Consider the following 16674-nt stretch of genomic DNA (forward strand, 5'->3'; position numbering starts at 1 on the left):
TTCATTATTTAGTGTTAATTAAGTTGGAAGCCTTCACCAGTAAGGCAGAACAGTAGCATCTGCTGCGGGACAGAGAAAAAGAGGGGCGGACGAGCCTGTGAATCTGAGACGAGGGGGCCACTTTCACAACCAAGAGGAACGGAAACGAGCGCCAACGTGATAAGTCTTTAGTGGACCAATTAATGAAGTATGTAAGGTGGGGAGGGGGCGATGGGACAGGACAAAGCCCTGGCATCTGGGTGGGAAGCACATTACAAGAGCCTATTCTGCTGTTTGAACACCCATAAAAGGTGCATTAAAAAAGGGAGGCCCCCTTTAACACTTCCCTGTTGTGTGCTAGTCATCCCTCTGCGCATGGGCATGACCATGGAGCAAAAGTGTCCATTAAAGGTTTAATGGTCCTACACTCATAGGACGGTCGCCCCACACTCCCCAAAGTCCCCGGACTCTAATCGTCCGCAATTAAAAGGGAATCATGCGGGCAAAATAACTGGCCAAATGCACCTCAGAGAGAACTTGTCAAGAGACAGAGGGGACCTCTAATGGTTTTTGAATGTAAATATTTGTTGACTTCAGCAACAGGGCTGTGCAACTTTAAAATCTGATTGAGGGGAACCGGAGGAGCTCTTTCTTAAGCCAAATGTAATTATTTCCAGTGCCGAAAAACTTTTCTCTCTGTAGAAGTGCCCTCTGAGGAGCTGCTGTTAATGTTTATTTGTGCTGAGAAGAGGGAGCACATCTCTACGTTTGGTTTTCAGAGTCAGTAACCGGGAAAAACCACAAGAGAGGTCAAAGGTCACTTCAGTCCACAATCACTCCTTATTTATTATCAGTCTTTCTTGCCTACTTCTACCCACCCAGTCCTGTCCCAACCCATCAAGCCCCTCTCAAAAAACAAATTAGCATTACAAATAGACCTGATTAACTGAAATGAAAAACAAGTGGGTAGAGTAAATAAATAGAGCATCCCATCCTGACCACCTACACGCCATGTAAAAGATTTCTGCACTTAACAAACAAACAAATGGCACAGCTCTCAGAAGAAAAAAAAAGAAGCATTTTAATTGCAGCTTTGATCATTTCACAGACTAACAGCTGAGATGTTGACTATTTTTTTATTAGGTGTCATTATGCCGTATGGAGAAGAGATTTTTCTCATCCCATCCTGGGGAAAAAGGCACATAGGGGTTAAGCCTTTAATGTCTAAAAACCTGAAATAAAAATGTATCCCATAAGAATTTGTTTTAATATGCAGCAGTACATTTAGGTACATTCTCAATTAAAAATGCATGTTACCAGCAGGCTTCAGAGGTGGATTATTTATTATATATTGGCATATGCTAATAAATACGCCTCGACATATTCAAAGTGTGTCTCAGATTAAAAATTTATATTGCTTGTGGCCCTCAGACGCAGAATATGCTACTAATGGTGTGGCCGTTTTTATAGGCGCTCTTTCCCGAGGGGTTTCAGACAAACCTGAAGACATACAGAGAGGTATCCAACCTGATTTAACCTGTCACTTATTGCATTCGGATTCACTGGTTACCTTAAATGCACAGTTATTATCAGCTGTGGTAGAAAAAAAATTGCATGCATTTTCCATATTAAAGGAATTTGAGATAATTGTGCGACATGCCAGAGGAGCTTACACAGTTGTCAACTGCTATTAATCCCACACAAAGCTTCATTATATACATACATTGGAAGCTCATGTTTTTTATATATCTCCTTAGATTGGCAGAGTATGTGCATGTCTGAACCACATACGGCTAGGATCAAATACCATCTCATCTATCTTCATGAGGGTTTGATTCTGACTGGGTTTGACAGCACTGAGACTTCACTCTTTTTGATATTGAGCAGAGAATAAACTGAGAACAAAGGTATAGTGCGCTGCGAATGTACATGTGCATGGAGAAAGTGGGCTTCAGTGTATTTCACCACATGACCGCGTATTGATATGGACTGTTTCAAGCTTTCTGGAAAGCTCAGGGGACAAAAGTGCATATGAGGTATCTGAGAGGAGAAATATCAAGCAGACATTTGAAGACATGACTCTGAGCAGTTTGAAAGTGATGCACCAGTGGTTGCAAAGACTTGTGCAGACAAGACTGCCATCTTCTGGCCTTAAAGTGCCAACACAGTCTTATAGACGTATACTTATGAGTATAGGTACCTGAATTCTGAGGTTAGTGCATTTTGAAATAGAAAACTGCTTATGTAGACAGATCGTGCTGCTCTGTTTTTAATGGTTTACAACTTCAATTATGTCTCTAGTTTCTTCTGTAACCATCCAGACAGGAAACTGTATTACTCACTTTATCAGACTCATGATGCAATCCACTACAGACTCATTACTGTCAGTACATTGGTTTTAATTAATGCATCCGATAAGTTTAATCACTCCCTAAAGTTGGCTGCATTTGATCCTTTTCTCATAATTGTTCACTTCATTAAAACTTACTCAGGACGGTGAATCTGAAAACAGATGGTAACACACCAGTGAAGGACTTAAAGGACTAGCCGTGACAGGTGAGCATCGAGCACAAATTGCCCTCTCTCTTCTGAAAAGTGCTTAGCTTGTCTCCAAAAGAGGCTTGGGAAGCATAATGGCTATTATATAGCCGGAAAAGTGATGGAAAAGGGGTACAGCCAGACCATTTTGCTACCTTTTTGTTAGCTTTTAGCTCTCTCTCCTGCTATTTTCTTATTTCTTCCCCCCTTCTCTCTTCATGGCAGCTGTAAAACCCGGAGAGAGACGGAGAGTTTCATAAAGCAAGGTTGGCAATGAATTACAGAGGCAAAAGAGATCAGTTACGGACAACACAGCCTGTGAAAAAGAGCACAAAGAGGATAGGGGACTAACGGAAAAGGGAGAGTCGAGACGAGAGAAGTTGGGTGATCTCAGATGACTGGAGGGAAATCATAAAAAAAAAAAATTTAAACAACTGTTCTGATTGAGCAAACAGTTGCATCAGAGTGGGCCAATGGGTATTGACTGTGAAAGTTTAGATCAAATGCATTTAAATTGTTTGTGCTTTCCGAAAGTTTTGGTTTATGTGTCTTTGGAATTGAAAAGAGCAGAACTTTGGGATTTATGGATCCGCTTCACCTAAAGTCACATATTTTTTGAAAACTGAGTGTGTCTTTAGAGCTACCAATGTGTAAGTTACTTGTCTTGTATAGCCAAACTCTTGACTTATAGACATTCACTTCAGCTATGTATATTAATTGCTATGATATTCTGCCATATGATATGGTTTGTGAAGTCATTCAAACAGCCACATATTCAAAGTTGATTTGTCATAAGCAGTTAATCCAGCGTGCTTGAATATGAATGAGATTTAAAAGCTACAGCAAATAGATTTGTTACAATTTTTTTTTAGGACATAATGTTGGTGTCTTCCTCACAGGCAGCTATCATATGACTTCAGTATACTGTGAAAATAGTGCATGAGCCATATGGTCTACTGAGCTTTTATAGCGATTGCTGTTCTTTATGGAGCTATAATGGAAATGCGCAGCATGAATCGGAATCTTTTGTGTTCCACAGAAGAAAGAAAGCCATACAGGATTGGGACGACATGTGGGTGAGTAAATGATGACTTTAAATTGTCATTTTAAGAGGAATTATCATTTCAGCCACAGGCTGTGCCAAGTGATTTTCCCTGTGATGTGTACTGTAAGTTATTTTGGTTAAAAGCATCTTTGAACAGAATCAGTGGACACTACATCTGCCTTTCAGTTTATCTATAGTAAATTTAACCTCCATTCCAACTACCTAATTAATTAGGAACCAACTCTTATTTACAATGATGACCTGGCACGGCACAGAGATAAGGAGCCACATGGCCACAAATGCACAGTGGATTTAGATTCCCGGTCTGAGCCAGTGATATCTGGCTGCTGAATCTCATCCTCACTCCAGCCAAACCACACTTCTTTTCCTGGGCATTTCTTTCTGATTTTGGATTGTGCTTGGCTCAGAGCTTTCCTCATAGCCTGTGTTAATTACTTGGGGCTTTGTAATCCTTTTTTATGGCTTATTTATCCTTCCGTGGTCTTGGCTTGCTGATAAAAGCTTTATAAATGTATTATTTATACATTTTGCATATCTTCATCAAGGCAGCAAAAGGCAGAATTAGAAAAGTAGACAAATCTTGTAATTTTTTTTTTCTTCCTTATGTAACATTTGCTCCTCATTCCTGCTAGTGGTTTGGTGGCAGAGCTCCAGGACTTACGCTGAAAATCTAATTTGAGAAGCTAGTACAGAGCCAAGTCCAGGAGCCAAACATAAATCTGCTGGAACATAGTGCTGGATGAGCATGAGCTCTCCACTATCACTGCTCCACATCTCATGACCAATCCCTCTACAGCTCCTCTCTCTTTATACTGTCTGTCTCTTTCCTCGGATACTCTTCCTTGTTCTATTTATCTTTATTTCTCTCCTTCTTTCCCCTATCTATCAGTTTTCATTTTCTTTTTTTTTTCATGTATCTATTTATTTATTTTCTTTTTAACATATGTTTTGTTTCTGTCTCTTTCAATTTTGTATTTTACCTTTTAGTGCTTAATATTGCTGTTCATTCATGATGTCAATTTTTGGTCAACTTGGAATGGTTAATTCACCAAGGCTTCCTTTTGGAATTTCTAATGGGTTTTCAGAGTTGCAGTTTTCGATTTATGAATAAAATAACATCTTCACATTACTTGAAGTCATATTTTGTTGTACATCATATATTGCATACAAACTTGCATTTGTACCATTAGTTACTAGCTGAATAACATATTGACTGTCCAGTTAGTCAAGCACTATAAGCATTTTTTGACCAAAGACCTTATTTTATTTATATATTGAAAACAAAATGAGATTAATGCTATTAAAACAAATAAGAAACTCTTAAAGGAAGCAATGGCTCAATTCTCTTCAAAGTTATATAGCCAATAGGTCAATTAAAATGAAAACTACAGCGCAGTTTGAGTAAACTAATAACATAACAAATAAAATAATTTTGTGAAATAAAATAGAATTACAAAACAGAATCAGAAGTTAGCAATCAGCAAAAAATTGAAGGTGGCATGTTAAAAATGGGAAATCAAACAAGGTGTTTCAATAATAGTAATAATTGCCATAAGTCAGATCACATTTTCTCACATGTGCAGTTGAAGTTTCTCTCTCACACACTGTCACATTAAAACTGTGGCTTGTGACACCTTGAGTTAGTGTTAGCTTAACTGGCTTAAAAGAAAAGCACTCTCGAATGACACCTTAAAAGGGCTTTAAAAGTGAAAGAAAGTGGGCTGTTCAGTCGAGTGCACAGAAAGAGCATGAGCCTGCTGAATAAACACCCTCCGCCTCCCAGCAGCATCCGATGGCCCATCCAGATAAAGAGCAGCACACATCATCAGCATTTTACCTCTGTGCTCTTTAATGGGCAGGACAAACTCTGAATCCACTGCCTGTCGATGCATTTTATAGCTGCAATCAGACTAGGACCTGATGACTGTAGTTTTTGTAGACAAAATAGCCCTGCAAATGGCTAGATTGGAAATTGAATTTATAATGATCTCTAGTGAGTCTTTCTTGGTTGACTGCTGACTCTTGATACAGTCATTTTTTTCTAGCGCATTCAGATCATTATCTCAAATTAATTCTATTTAGTTTGAATGACCACATAAATTCCCATACGAACGGCAGTTGAAAATATCCCGGATACTTATTTACTCACAGAATTGTATCAGAGAAAGAATCAAACGGTTGTGTGTACTATAAACTGTAATTCATTACGTAAACTGCTTCACCATCAGCAAATTAGACTGTAAAAGTAAAAGGGTTCTGGGGGGAGTGAGTGCTAGAGATTGGATACCTCTCTCATTTATACTGAGAACATGATTTAATCCAGGGAGAGAGATAAATCTGTGAAAAACTGCAACACTGGTCAAGTTTAATCACAAGATGGAGACAAAACTGCAAAACTGTTTCTGCAGACAGGAAAGGAGTTGTTGCTGCTGAATGTTTAGGAATATATTGCCACAAAATGAACATTTTGTCATCATTTACTCATGCCCAGTGTCATTCCAACCCCCATATTTTCTGTCTTCTATAAACCCAAAAAAAGCAAATTTTTAGCAGGATTTTCAAGCTTCTCTTTAATATACAAGGAAAGTGGATGGTGATTTATGCTGACAATTCCAAAAAGGCCAGGAAAGTATCATAAATAAAAACAGTATCATATATCATTGTGTCATATACTCTGTTCTTCTGTTCTCGAAATCTTCTTATTGGCTGTCAGAATTACATGAAATATTTTATTTCATATTTTGGTCATTGCATTACAAACCACGTATAAGCTATTCCATATCAGAAATATGGAAAATACATGTATTTTTATTTACTAATTAATAATTACTATGGAAAGGTTTTTACATTTCTTTTAATATTATTCAATATTATAAAGGCAGTTTTATAAAGTTACATAAAAATTTTTTTTAAGCAAATATAATTCCATACAAAATCACTTTCCAGAACATTCTCGTTCACCATTCCTGGCTGGTGGAATGATCTTCCAACCCCTATCCGAAATGCTGAATACCTAACAATTTTTTAAGGGACAGCTGAAAACGTATCTCTTTTCGAAACTACTTGGTTTCATCGTTTAAAAAAATTGAATAAAAGGTTTTATTTATTCTTTCTTTTTCTAGCTTGAACTTATTTGAACAATATCTAAAACCTGGTATTGCAAGCACTTTTTTGCCTCTTGAAGAAGAATCGCTTTATGTATCCCCCAATTGTAAGTCGCTTTGGATAAAAGCGACTGCAAAATGACTAAATGTGAATGTAAATATACTCTAGTTGTCTGCAGCACAGACTAAGTAGTCTATTTTTTTCATTCTACAATACTGTAAATGATAAAAAATATTTATTTACCAAAATATTTGTCATAAATCACTGACAAACTGTTTCACACTTTTTCAGTTTACTTGTTTTCTTAATGTAATAAATATTTGGTATTAATTAAACTTTTCTGAAAATATGGTACTTTGTCTTTTGATTTAATTATTTTATTGTTTAACTGAATTTGCATTATTTCTTGAATTAATCGTAAATTATAATTGTTGCACAAATTTAACACTGATTTCTATATATTATAATAGATATAATATGATAATTTCAAGTAATCTGTTAAATGATTGCTGATGTATCTACACATGAAAAAGGCCTGCATAAATATTGTGCAAAATCTCTGTTAAATTATGATAATGTTGTCTTTATATATGTATTTATATGATATTGTCTTAAAATAATTTTTGGATTGTAGATACAGATTTGTATCGTTTTAAATGTTATTAGCGCAATAACCTATAATACCACGTTTATCAAGTAGCCCAGCCTCTGTAATGAAATTAAAGATGGTCAGACACAAAGGACATTACAGTATTGGATCATAAATATAAATCAATGTTCCTCCTGAAGTACCATGTAAAACTGTTAAAAATATATTACAAAAAAAAGAGTAACGAAATTGCATCTCATTTAATAGACACAGTCACATAAATCCCTGCTGTCCATAGATTGGCTCTGCTTAACCTTCTGACTTTGCCTTAATAAGGTGACCACTAAATGTGATGTAGGTGTCAAAGTCATCGCTAAACACAGCATTCTCTCTTTCGCCCTTATAGAGCCGAATCCACACCTGGTCGTCCCTCTCCAGCTCCAGCATTAGGCTCTGGCTCTGCATGATGGAGCGATCGCTGGGCTGAGCGTATAAGATGGCCATCTCCTGTTCGTTCTTCATCAAATGCAGGTATGTTTCCTTTTGGTTCCAAGTGTGCGCATTCAGGCTGAAGAAATAGATGCCGGGGACATAGCAAAAGAACTTGCCCGTGAACATGTTGAAGTGGCCATACAAGTTGACAAACTCTGAGTCAAAGATCATGGTCTGGTAGTAATCGTTACTGTGTAGGGCCTTCTTGCGGCCCACAGAGAAGGCAGCGTAGTAGGATTTACAGGGTTCTCCGGGAGCACCAATGCTGCCCTTGTTTCCCTTCATGCCATAGGGACCTCGGGGTCCGGTTTGCCCAGACTTCCCTGTTTTCCCATAAAGTCCTCGCTCACCAGTGTCTCCCTTCTCCCCTGTAAGGGAAGAAATGCAATAGCAAATGGTGAAAAGTTCAATTTGGTTCAAAGTTTTTACTGTGATCATTAAAAAGGACGTTGAATTCTTAATCTCTGATTTATCATGACTTGCTTCCTGAAACTTCAAGTTCTGGTCAAGCTTTGGAGTGTGTTTAATTAAACATCAAATTATTATAATTTAAAAAAAGATGATTCTCAAATGATCTTGTTTGTGTGAAGTGAAGATTGGAGTGTTGTATAGAATATGGCACTAATCTCACAGCCATTTTTTTTCTGTTGTTTGTGACAGTTTGTCCCATAAAGTCACTTTCTGTGGTGGTTTGTCCTTTTTCCTGGCCACAGAAGCAGCCTGACCTATATCATTCACAGACAGTGAGATATTTAGCTAAGACTAACATTGACCCAAACAACTGTATACAGTGAAAGTGAGTCAGCAGATTATGTAAGTCGTTCTGTAGATGTAAACTTTTGTACCACAGTTACCCTTAAATGGAAGAAATTTACCATGTGAGTTGTATATTTTCAAAGCCTGAAAGAGTTTGAAGTAGATTTTGACATATTTTGTACCTTTAAGGATGGTGATGTTTATCTGTGGCACAATATTGTACTGCGGGTATGGACTGGCAAACTGTGGGGCCTCCTCTGCAGGGTCACAACACCGCCTGCACTCAGTTCCACTAGATTCACAAGAGGATATATTAGACAGACAGACAGACAGATAGATAGACAGACAGGCAGACAGGCCAGGGAAAGTACCTGCCATCTCTGTAGTATTCTGGGGATCTCTGCTTTTCTCTGGGCTCATATGCGCCTTGGTCTGCATCCCGGTATTGTGCTACGTACGGCTCAGCCCATTTCGCAAACACCACCATCAGAAGTGCCAGGCTCGACACCAGCATCTGAGATGAAAATGTGAAAACTGGCATAATAATAAAATGGTGATAAAAATAAAAAAATGTTTGTCAGTAATAAGAAATGTCAGCATACTACAATGATTTCTGAAGAATACTGAAGAAAATTCAGCTTGCCGTCAAAGGAATAAACATTACATTTCAAAATAAAAATAAAAAAGCTTTTGATCAGTAGTGTATATATCTAGATTTCGATAACAATAAAATTAATTATAATACATTAATATGAATAAATACAATATGTTAACTGAACAGGAAAATTAAGACTTTAACATCAAGTGAACAAAACAAAAATATTACATATAAGTGTATTACAGAAATAGTAGGCAGGCACTTAATTTTAAATTATTGTGAGTGTCAAAGGTCACATAAATAAATCTGTAGGCCTGTTGGATGGTAAGGGTCATAATGGGAACACTGTGTTATAACATGACAGTATATCATTCTTGATGTTATGTATCAGCAAATGAACAGCTGTGTTATTCAGCCTCTTGTGTTTGGCTTATGATAGCAACAAAAAACTGTTTTCAGGTCAAAGCTAGGTAGAAAACCATCCGTTATAACCAACAATCAGGTAATGAAAACTAATGAACGGTTCCCACAACATTTTGTGTGAACTGAAATTCTCTGTGTTATAAAAAAAAACAAAAAACCATGAAAACATGGCCTGAAATGGCCTTTTTTCCTTCACATAACACCACGGCTCAGCCCATTTGAAACTGGGTTTGCAAACCATAATGATCAATCATTATCAGAAAGTATTACATTTAATGAAGCAAGAATTGAGCCAAAAATTCACTTCAACTAAATAAAAAAGTATTTTAAGGCCAGTTCTGCCTCCGTCCTTCCTTAGACTGTTGGTCTGGGTAGTTTTTCCAGTAACAAGATACGTAGTATAGAGTGAATGCTTGATGTTGTTTTTCTCATACAGTTCTTTGTTTTCATATGTAGCGCACTGATAAGTGATTTAAATTCATTTAAAGGTTTCATTCTGCTAGTTCTTTTAAATCTTTGAAGGGGCATTTTTATTTTTATTGTCATATTGAAATATTTAGTTAAATACTGCTGTTCACAACTATGTTTTTGAGTCAGTTAAATAAGGTAGGGTTTTTGCTGTTTTCATTTGTTACATTTGATGTATCTCTTCAACAATCACAATTACATACAGGCAAATTTGTTTGTATTTATCAATTTTTTGTGCTGGGGGAAAAAAATCCAACAAAGCTGAAAAAGAGCCCACATATTTTGTGAGATAAATGCTTAACAACCCATACAAGCACCAGACAAAGCAGGCATGTGTTCCAAAAGCTTAAAGGGGGGGTGAAATGCTCGTTTTCACTCAATATCCTGTTAATCTTGAGTACCTATAGAGTAGTTCTGCATCCTTCATAACTACAAAAAGTCTTTAGTTTTATCATATTCATAAGAGAAAGATAGTCTGTACCGATTTTTCCCAGAAAAACACGAGTGGCTGGAGGCGTGACGTGTGGGCGGAGCTAAAGAATCAGGAGCGCCAGTAAGCTTTTGCGTTGAGAGCGTTTGGAAGCTGTGACATTACCGTGAGGAAAAAAACATCCAAAACAAACCATGGCTAACAGTCAGATTCAGCGTATATTTATGATCCAGAATCAGATCCAGAAGCTGAAATTTAACAAGAGCAGCAGCAGCAATGACGTCTCTATGTGGTATGTACTGAAACTGTATATATTTGGAAAATGACTAAGTTCCACTTTAAGTCGTCTTTTTTTTTTTTTTTTTTTTTTAAGGTGTACATGTGGGAAAGTGCAGTTTGATGACAACATCGCATGTTGTTTACTTGATGTGCTTACGCGCTGATAGTTAACAACACAGAGATATTTTAAGCAGTTTTACTCAACCGCATACGGTTCCAACACACGATCGTGACCCTTTTTCGTTGGGATTGCATCATCCTTAAGAAATAAACGATGTGCAAATCCGGCGTCAAACTTGGCCTTGTTTGTAAAACAAGCATCTTCGAAATGCAGGAAACAAACACAAACACTTGCACAACTCCGTTGATGCTCTGTAAAAATAAACTCCGTCCACTGGTTCCTTAATGCTGTTTCTCTTTTGGTAATCTGTGCAGGGTTGTCTTGCCCTGGCAACCAAAAACACACTTCTTTTGTGACAATTCGGTCTCTCTCTCTGATCAGTGAATGTCTGTGTTCTCAGTGCTCTGCTATACGGGAGCGCGCTCTCTTCCGGGAGAAGTGCCCTTAGGACCCATATAAGGAAATTCCGCTCCATCTAACGTCACACAGAGCCATACTCGAAAAAAACTTTCCGAAACTTGTGACAAACCGGAAGAGGTATTTTTGGAACAAAAATACTCCTTCAAACGTACAACTTAATTTTTGAAACTTTGTCCATGTTTAGCATGGGAATCCAACTCTTTAACAGTGTAAAAAACTCAGTATGCATGAAATAGCATTTCACCCCCCCTTTAATGTGGCAAGAGTCAAAACACATCTACTTATAACAGATTACAAATAATGTGACAGTTAGTCCATAAGGAATGTAATTATGATCAGAGTAGTTGTCTTTTTTCCACCATCAAGATTTCATGTGTATATACTGTAGACTCAATTTCTTAGTGTGGAATAGTTATGGTAAGATCAACAATAAACAAAATAAATAATGATTATTTTATAGGATAGAAGCACCTTGATATGTGTACAAAACATACAATTTAACAGAGAAATACTAACTTTAGATTACAGGCTGTCTTCATATTCGTTTTGTAGTGTCCAGCTGTGCAGTCTAGCAGAACTACAGGACACTTTTACATGCACAAAATAATTGCACAGTAGGTCATATAGTAGCATATAAAAATGATATTGTTTATTGTTTTAATAATAACGTGTGATATTGTTTTGATATTGTTTAATAATGTTTTGCACAGTGTTTGGTTCGATGTAGATAGCATGGGTTTTTAATCATGAGGATGAGGAATGACGTGCTTCGTCTTACTATTTAATACACTCACTCAGATGAAGCCTCTGTTCTGTGTGTATGTAATGTAAGAAGAGGTCAGTTCACTCACTGCAGTCTGAAGTTCAAGGCAGTTTTAGGGCAATGCTTTGAGGTTGTGCACTTCTAATCCTCCATAAGCTTATGATGTGTTCACCTGGGTATCATCTGACCATCTTTTTTTCTTTTCTTTTTTTTTTTATTGAGGCATATGCTGTTTGCAACCCAGTGTGAATGCTATTATGGACTAGACATTATATCAAAACATCCCCCCTAAGGTTAATTGGATTCTTTTATCTTTTATCCTGTTTCTTCACATTTCTTTTTCATAAACTGGATCCTGTATTTTGGGCTTCAAATAATTGGTAGTCAGTCCGTTCAAAAGGACTGCTTTATATTATTTCCCTTTTTATCCCTATTTTCATGCTCAGCCATGTTTACAGTCCGATATCGTGGCATGAGAATCCCTCTCCTTCATGCGGATGTTGGGGTCTTGAGGTCATGTTTACGTGTTCAGCACATCACTGAGTACTTCTTTAGTTCAGCCCAAGTCTTCTTGGCTCAATAAACATCTACTCTGACCTTTTTAAACACATTACATATGCAGAGAGTGTTTTTTCTCCGTTCTACAGGGAACACCATGCTCCAAATCATAAGCATCCAACTGCTACTTTTCAGTCCCTGAACCCTCTGTAGGGCTGAAACTATGAACAGCCAGCCAGGAGTCAAATGCATAAACATTTGACTGCTTTCTTTAGTCATATACCATAACCGGATTTGGCTGTTGAAGCCTTGCTGTACCATGAATGATGTATCTCATTCACATGAAATTAAAGTTGGCCCTATTTACTTTATAAATGTACATTGCTGTTAGTATTTTGAATGTTTAATTGAAGCATTTAACTTGACACCTCAAACTTTAATCAATATTTAATAACTTGCATTTTACAGTTTGGAAGAAGAAGAAAAAACATGGTGTTTAGAGCAAAAAGATTCAAGTTCCGTTTGGTGCCACTAGTGGTCCAGAAATTACACCCTTCCCCCTTTTAAATAATCATGACAATAAACTGCTTGGTAAACATCATGAAAGGAAACAATGTATGTTTTTCAATCTTCCCACATTCCTAAACCGCAAACAGCCACTGAAAGTTAAATGAGCCATTGTGTTATCATGACAGATCATAATAAATATTTACTAATCTGCTTTTTGTCATCCCTACACAATTCCACAGGCATGCAGTGGCGTGTCTGATCTATGAGGTGTGGCTTTGGGGGATTTTCTCAGTGGAAAACAACTGTGTGGTCTCGGGTCAATGACCCTGCTGAATCCAGCTTCAATAAAAGTCGGACAGTTCTTTGTCCTTTTACTTTGTTGGTTCTGGATCATATTTAAAGTGAAGCCCACCAGGTGCACTGTAACACTTTTCTAAATTCTCCAGTCTGAAGTCAGCAGCTGAAGATAAACACTGGGGTAAATAAGAACTCTTCGGCTAAAGAAATGAGGTACTGTCTACATTAGTGGGTTTGGGTGCTTGACCATGCACACCCCAGTGACCTACTTTCGACCACATACTGAATACTCTGTGCTTCTGTCACTAGTCATGCACAGCTGAAGCCCCCTTAGGCTAGGTTCAATCTATGTACCCTTTCCTCCTGTTTTCACATTCATAGTCTTCCCAATTCTTTGCATCTGTTTTGTAATATAAATTCTTCAGAGGAAGTTGAATGAACCTGAGGGAATGAAAGTGAACTTGATATGGTGTATTAACAAAGTAAACATATCTTATTAAAGCAACAATCTTCTTTGCCTTCTGAACTCACAATTAGTTCCTCAAGTTCATTCGTATTCTAGTGTAATCAGAAAGGACAAGCACTTGAAACACAGCTGGTCTCAGGAAATTTGAGTGTAAAATAGTAAACTATTTTTTGAGAGAGAGAAATATCAAGCTCATATTAAACTTGTGGAAATACTCCAGCAGTCTCCCCGTTCCCATTGCGTTATTTTTCCCCCCTTTTTAAATGTAGACAACTACTGGGGGTGAACTTCAACAATGTTGTTGTTTTGCAAACAAAGTATTGAATAACATCACATACCTGTACCAACAATTCATACCCCTTGTCTTATATGGGAAGGGGATATACAAAGACTAGATCCTACCTTTTGATTGTTCGGTCTTGGGCATTTAGCTAGGTTATGTTTGAAAGAAGAAGATGATGAAGGAGTGTTCAGGACTTGAATTTCAAAGTAAAGTGACAAATCATGGTTTCAATGTCTTATTGCCTTGACTTTATAAGCACAATCTTCGGCTGCTATTCAACACAATAAACATATACCATCAAATACCAAGCTGAATGTAATTAACTGTATTTGGAATGGAACACTAATTTGCCACTTACTAAATACTTAATATACATTGTATGATGCATACTGTTTTAATAAAATAGTGATAGTAAATTTGAAACCGTATGCATTATGCAACAACAAAATTTCTGAACAGTAGTATGATACATTATCACATTACTGTATACTGCTGAAACTGTAAGAGTATTATGATGTGCTTTCTGAACTCAAGCTTAGGAGTCCTTGTGGGACGTTTCTACAAAGAAAAGTTTTCCCTAACAATTCATGCACAGAATCCTTCACTACATAGTAATTTCTAGAAAGCTTAACATTGTTTAGAAATGTCATTAATTTTCTTTTAAACTAGCAATAGGCACCAGTGGGTTTGGTGCTGACATCGAAGCTCAAACAGTATGTGCGGTCACTTTGAAGTCTGTGTGGCATAACACTGAGGCCAGATTCACCCTTGACCCATAAAAGGAACCTTGTCTGAACTTAAACATCCTTCATGGTTTAGTTGAACTGAGGAAAAAACTTTCATCTTCAACTTACCTTTTGCAATCTGTTTTACTTCCACAACGTGACGTATTTGAAAGTGGAAAAAAAAAATAGATATTGTGGGATTTTTATGTACTGGTCACTGACTGGAGTGAACCATTCCCTGATAAACCACTGCTCGCTGCCATTAATATTTTAGGAGGGGCCGTATAATTTAAATTATGCAAGAAAAACTGTTACACAACTTCTGTTATGAAGTTTGGAATATCTGGTGTGGTTAAAAGCAATCTGGTGAAGCACTGCTCTTAATCGTGTCATATTTCAACTGTCCCACTTGCAGGAGATGAGGCAATGTGAACTTGGCTTTGTGATGGCATGCCTCAAGAATTCCTGTCCTAGATTTGGTTCCTGCACCCTGTGGCAGTGCTACTCTTTCTATAGATAATTAAAAAAAGTTTTATTTTGTCTCCATGAAATCTACCCTGATCCTACATTGAATTAATTATTTTGCAATATTAAAACCACATGAACACCAGAGTGTTTTTTTTTTTTTCATTTCATAACATTTAACCCTGCTGTGTCTTTTTGCCTTGCACCTGCTATTAAAATGTATTGTTGACTTTACAATCTTGACAATGCTGCCTAACCTCAAAATAAAACAACTATGCCTAAACATTTCGGTGAGTGAGCAACCAACAACAGATGAAGTGAAATAATTTGATAAGTCAGACAAAAAAAAATAAAAAATTGTCCAAAACACATAAATCTGGCTGTTATTGTCCAAGCATGTTGATTTGCACTATGATTCAGTTTCCTTGGCATCTTCAAAAGTTTTCACATCACTGTACTTGCCATTATGTGTAACCATGTAATTTGTTTTTCAAAGATAAGCTGCTTCTATATACAAAAAAGTAAAGTGTAGTTCAGTACTAGTGTATATTTCTAACTTAAAACATCCTGTTGTGTCTCCTACCTTTATCTTGGCAGGTCCAAACATGAGGGTCCACAGAAGCTCTGCTGGGCTGCACTGAGGATGCTTGCATTGACTGGGCCGTCTCTCTGAGAGTGTTATAGCCTGTCAGCATTTGTAAGGCATCTCCCTCCTGCACTCCCAAACTCAGCATGCCATGAGGAGCCAGGGGGAAAAATGCAGGAAAGGAGGAGCATGGATGCATCTAAGAGGGTGTGGTGAAATGAAAACAACAAAAAGGACAAAGTGAAAAGAAAAGAAACCGACAAAATGGGCCAGAGTGGACAAAGTGGATAGAGCAAAGTGGACAAGACTGTGGAAAGAATAAAAGAAGAGAGAAAAGAGCAGTGAAGTAAGGCATCATGTTCACCTTGTCCCCAGAACTTTCAGACAAATGTTAAGTTGCTGCTGACAGTTCCAGAGAACCAGATTAGCATTTTAATAACACAATCATTTCAGATAAGATTCTAGAATGCCTGTATCACCAGTTAAAGTTGAACTATAAGTGGTTATACTCTGTAGGTCAGTATTTACTACATACTGTATAAATAAGTTTTTTAAAAAAAGTGAATGTAGTGATTACATCATTATATGATAATTTGGCTAAATTTTGGACTAAAGAAATGGCCTTTTTGTGGCTAAAGAGAGCCGTTGGCTTTATCACATGAAAAAAAGCATTGTTTCAAGGCATTCAGTTATACAGGAAAACACAATATCCTCAGTCATAATCTGACCATCTCTGTAATTTGGCCAGATTGGCTGATTTGCTACTGTGAAGGGGAAACGTGTGTGTGTGTGTGTTTGCCTTATCTAATGTTAATTT

The 16674-nt window shown here is 37.2% G+C and overlaps 1 protein-coding gene across 1 annotated transcript; it reads right to left on the bottom strand.

Moving 5' to 3' along the window:
• Window positions 1–4916: 4916 nt before the first annotated feature.
• Window positions 4917–16025, bottom strand: LOC128025397 (complement C1q tumor necrosis factor-related protein 1-like). Its single transcript, XM_052611732.1, has 4 exons — window positions 15855–16025; window positions 8897–9039; window positions 8708–8817; window positions 4917–8137 (listed from the first exon to the last, which is right to left on the bottom strand). The coding sequence occupies exons 1-4, from the start codon at window positions 15876–15878 to the stop codon at window positions 7587–7589; spliced, it is 828 nt and encodes a 275-aa protein (XP_052467692.1). The 5' UTR covers window positions 15879–16025; the 3' UTR covers window positions 4917–7586.
• Window positions 16026–16674: the final 649 nt, after the last annotated feature.

This window comes from Carassius gibelio, chromosome A12 (assembly GCF_023724105.1).
Source record: "Carassius gibelio isolate Cgi1373 ecotype wild population from Czech Republic chromosome A12, carGib1.2-hapl.c, whole genome shotgun sequence".
NCBI classification, from domain to species: domain Eukaryota; kingdom Metazoa; phylum Chordata; class Actinopteri; order Cypriniformes; family Cyprinidae; genus Carassius; species Carassius gibelio.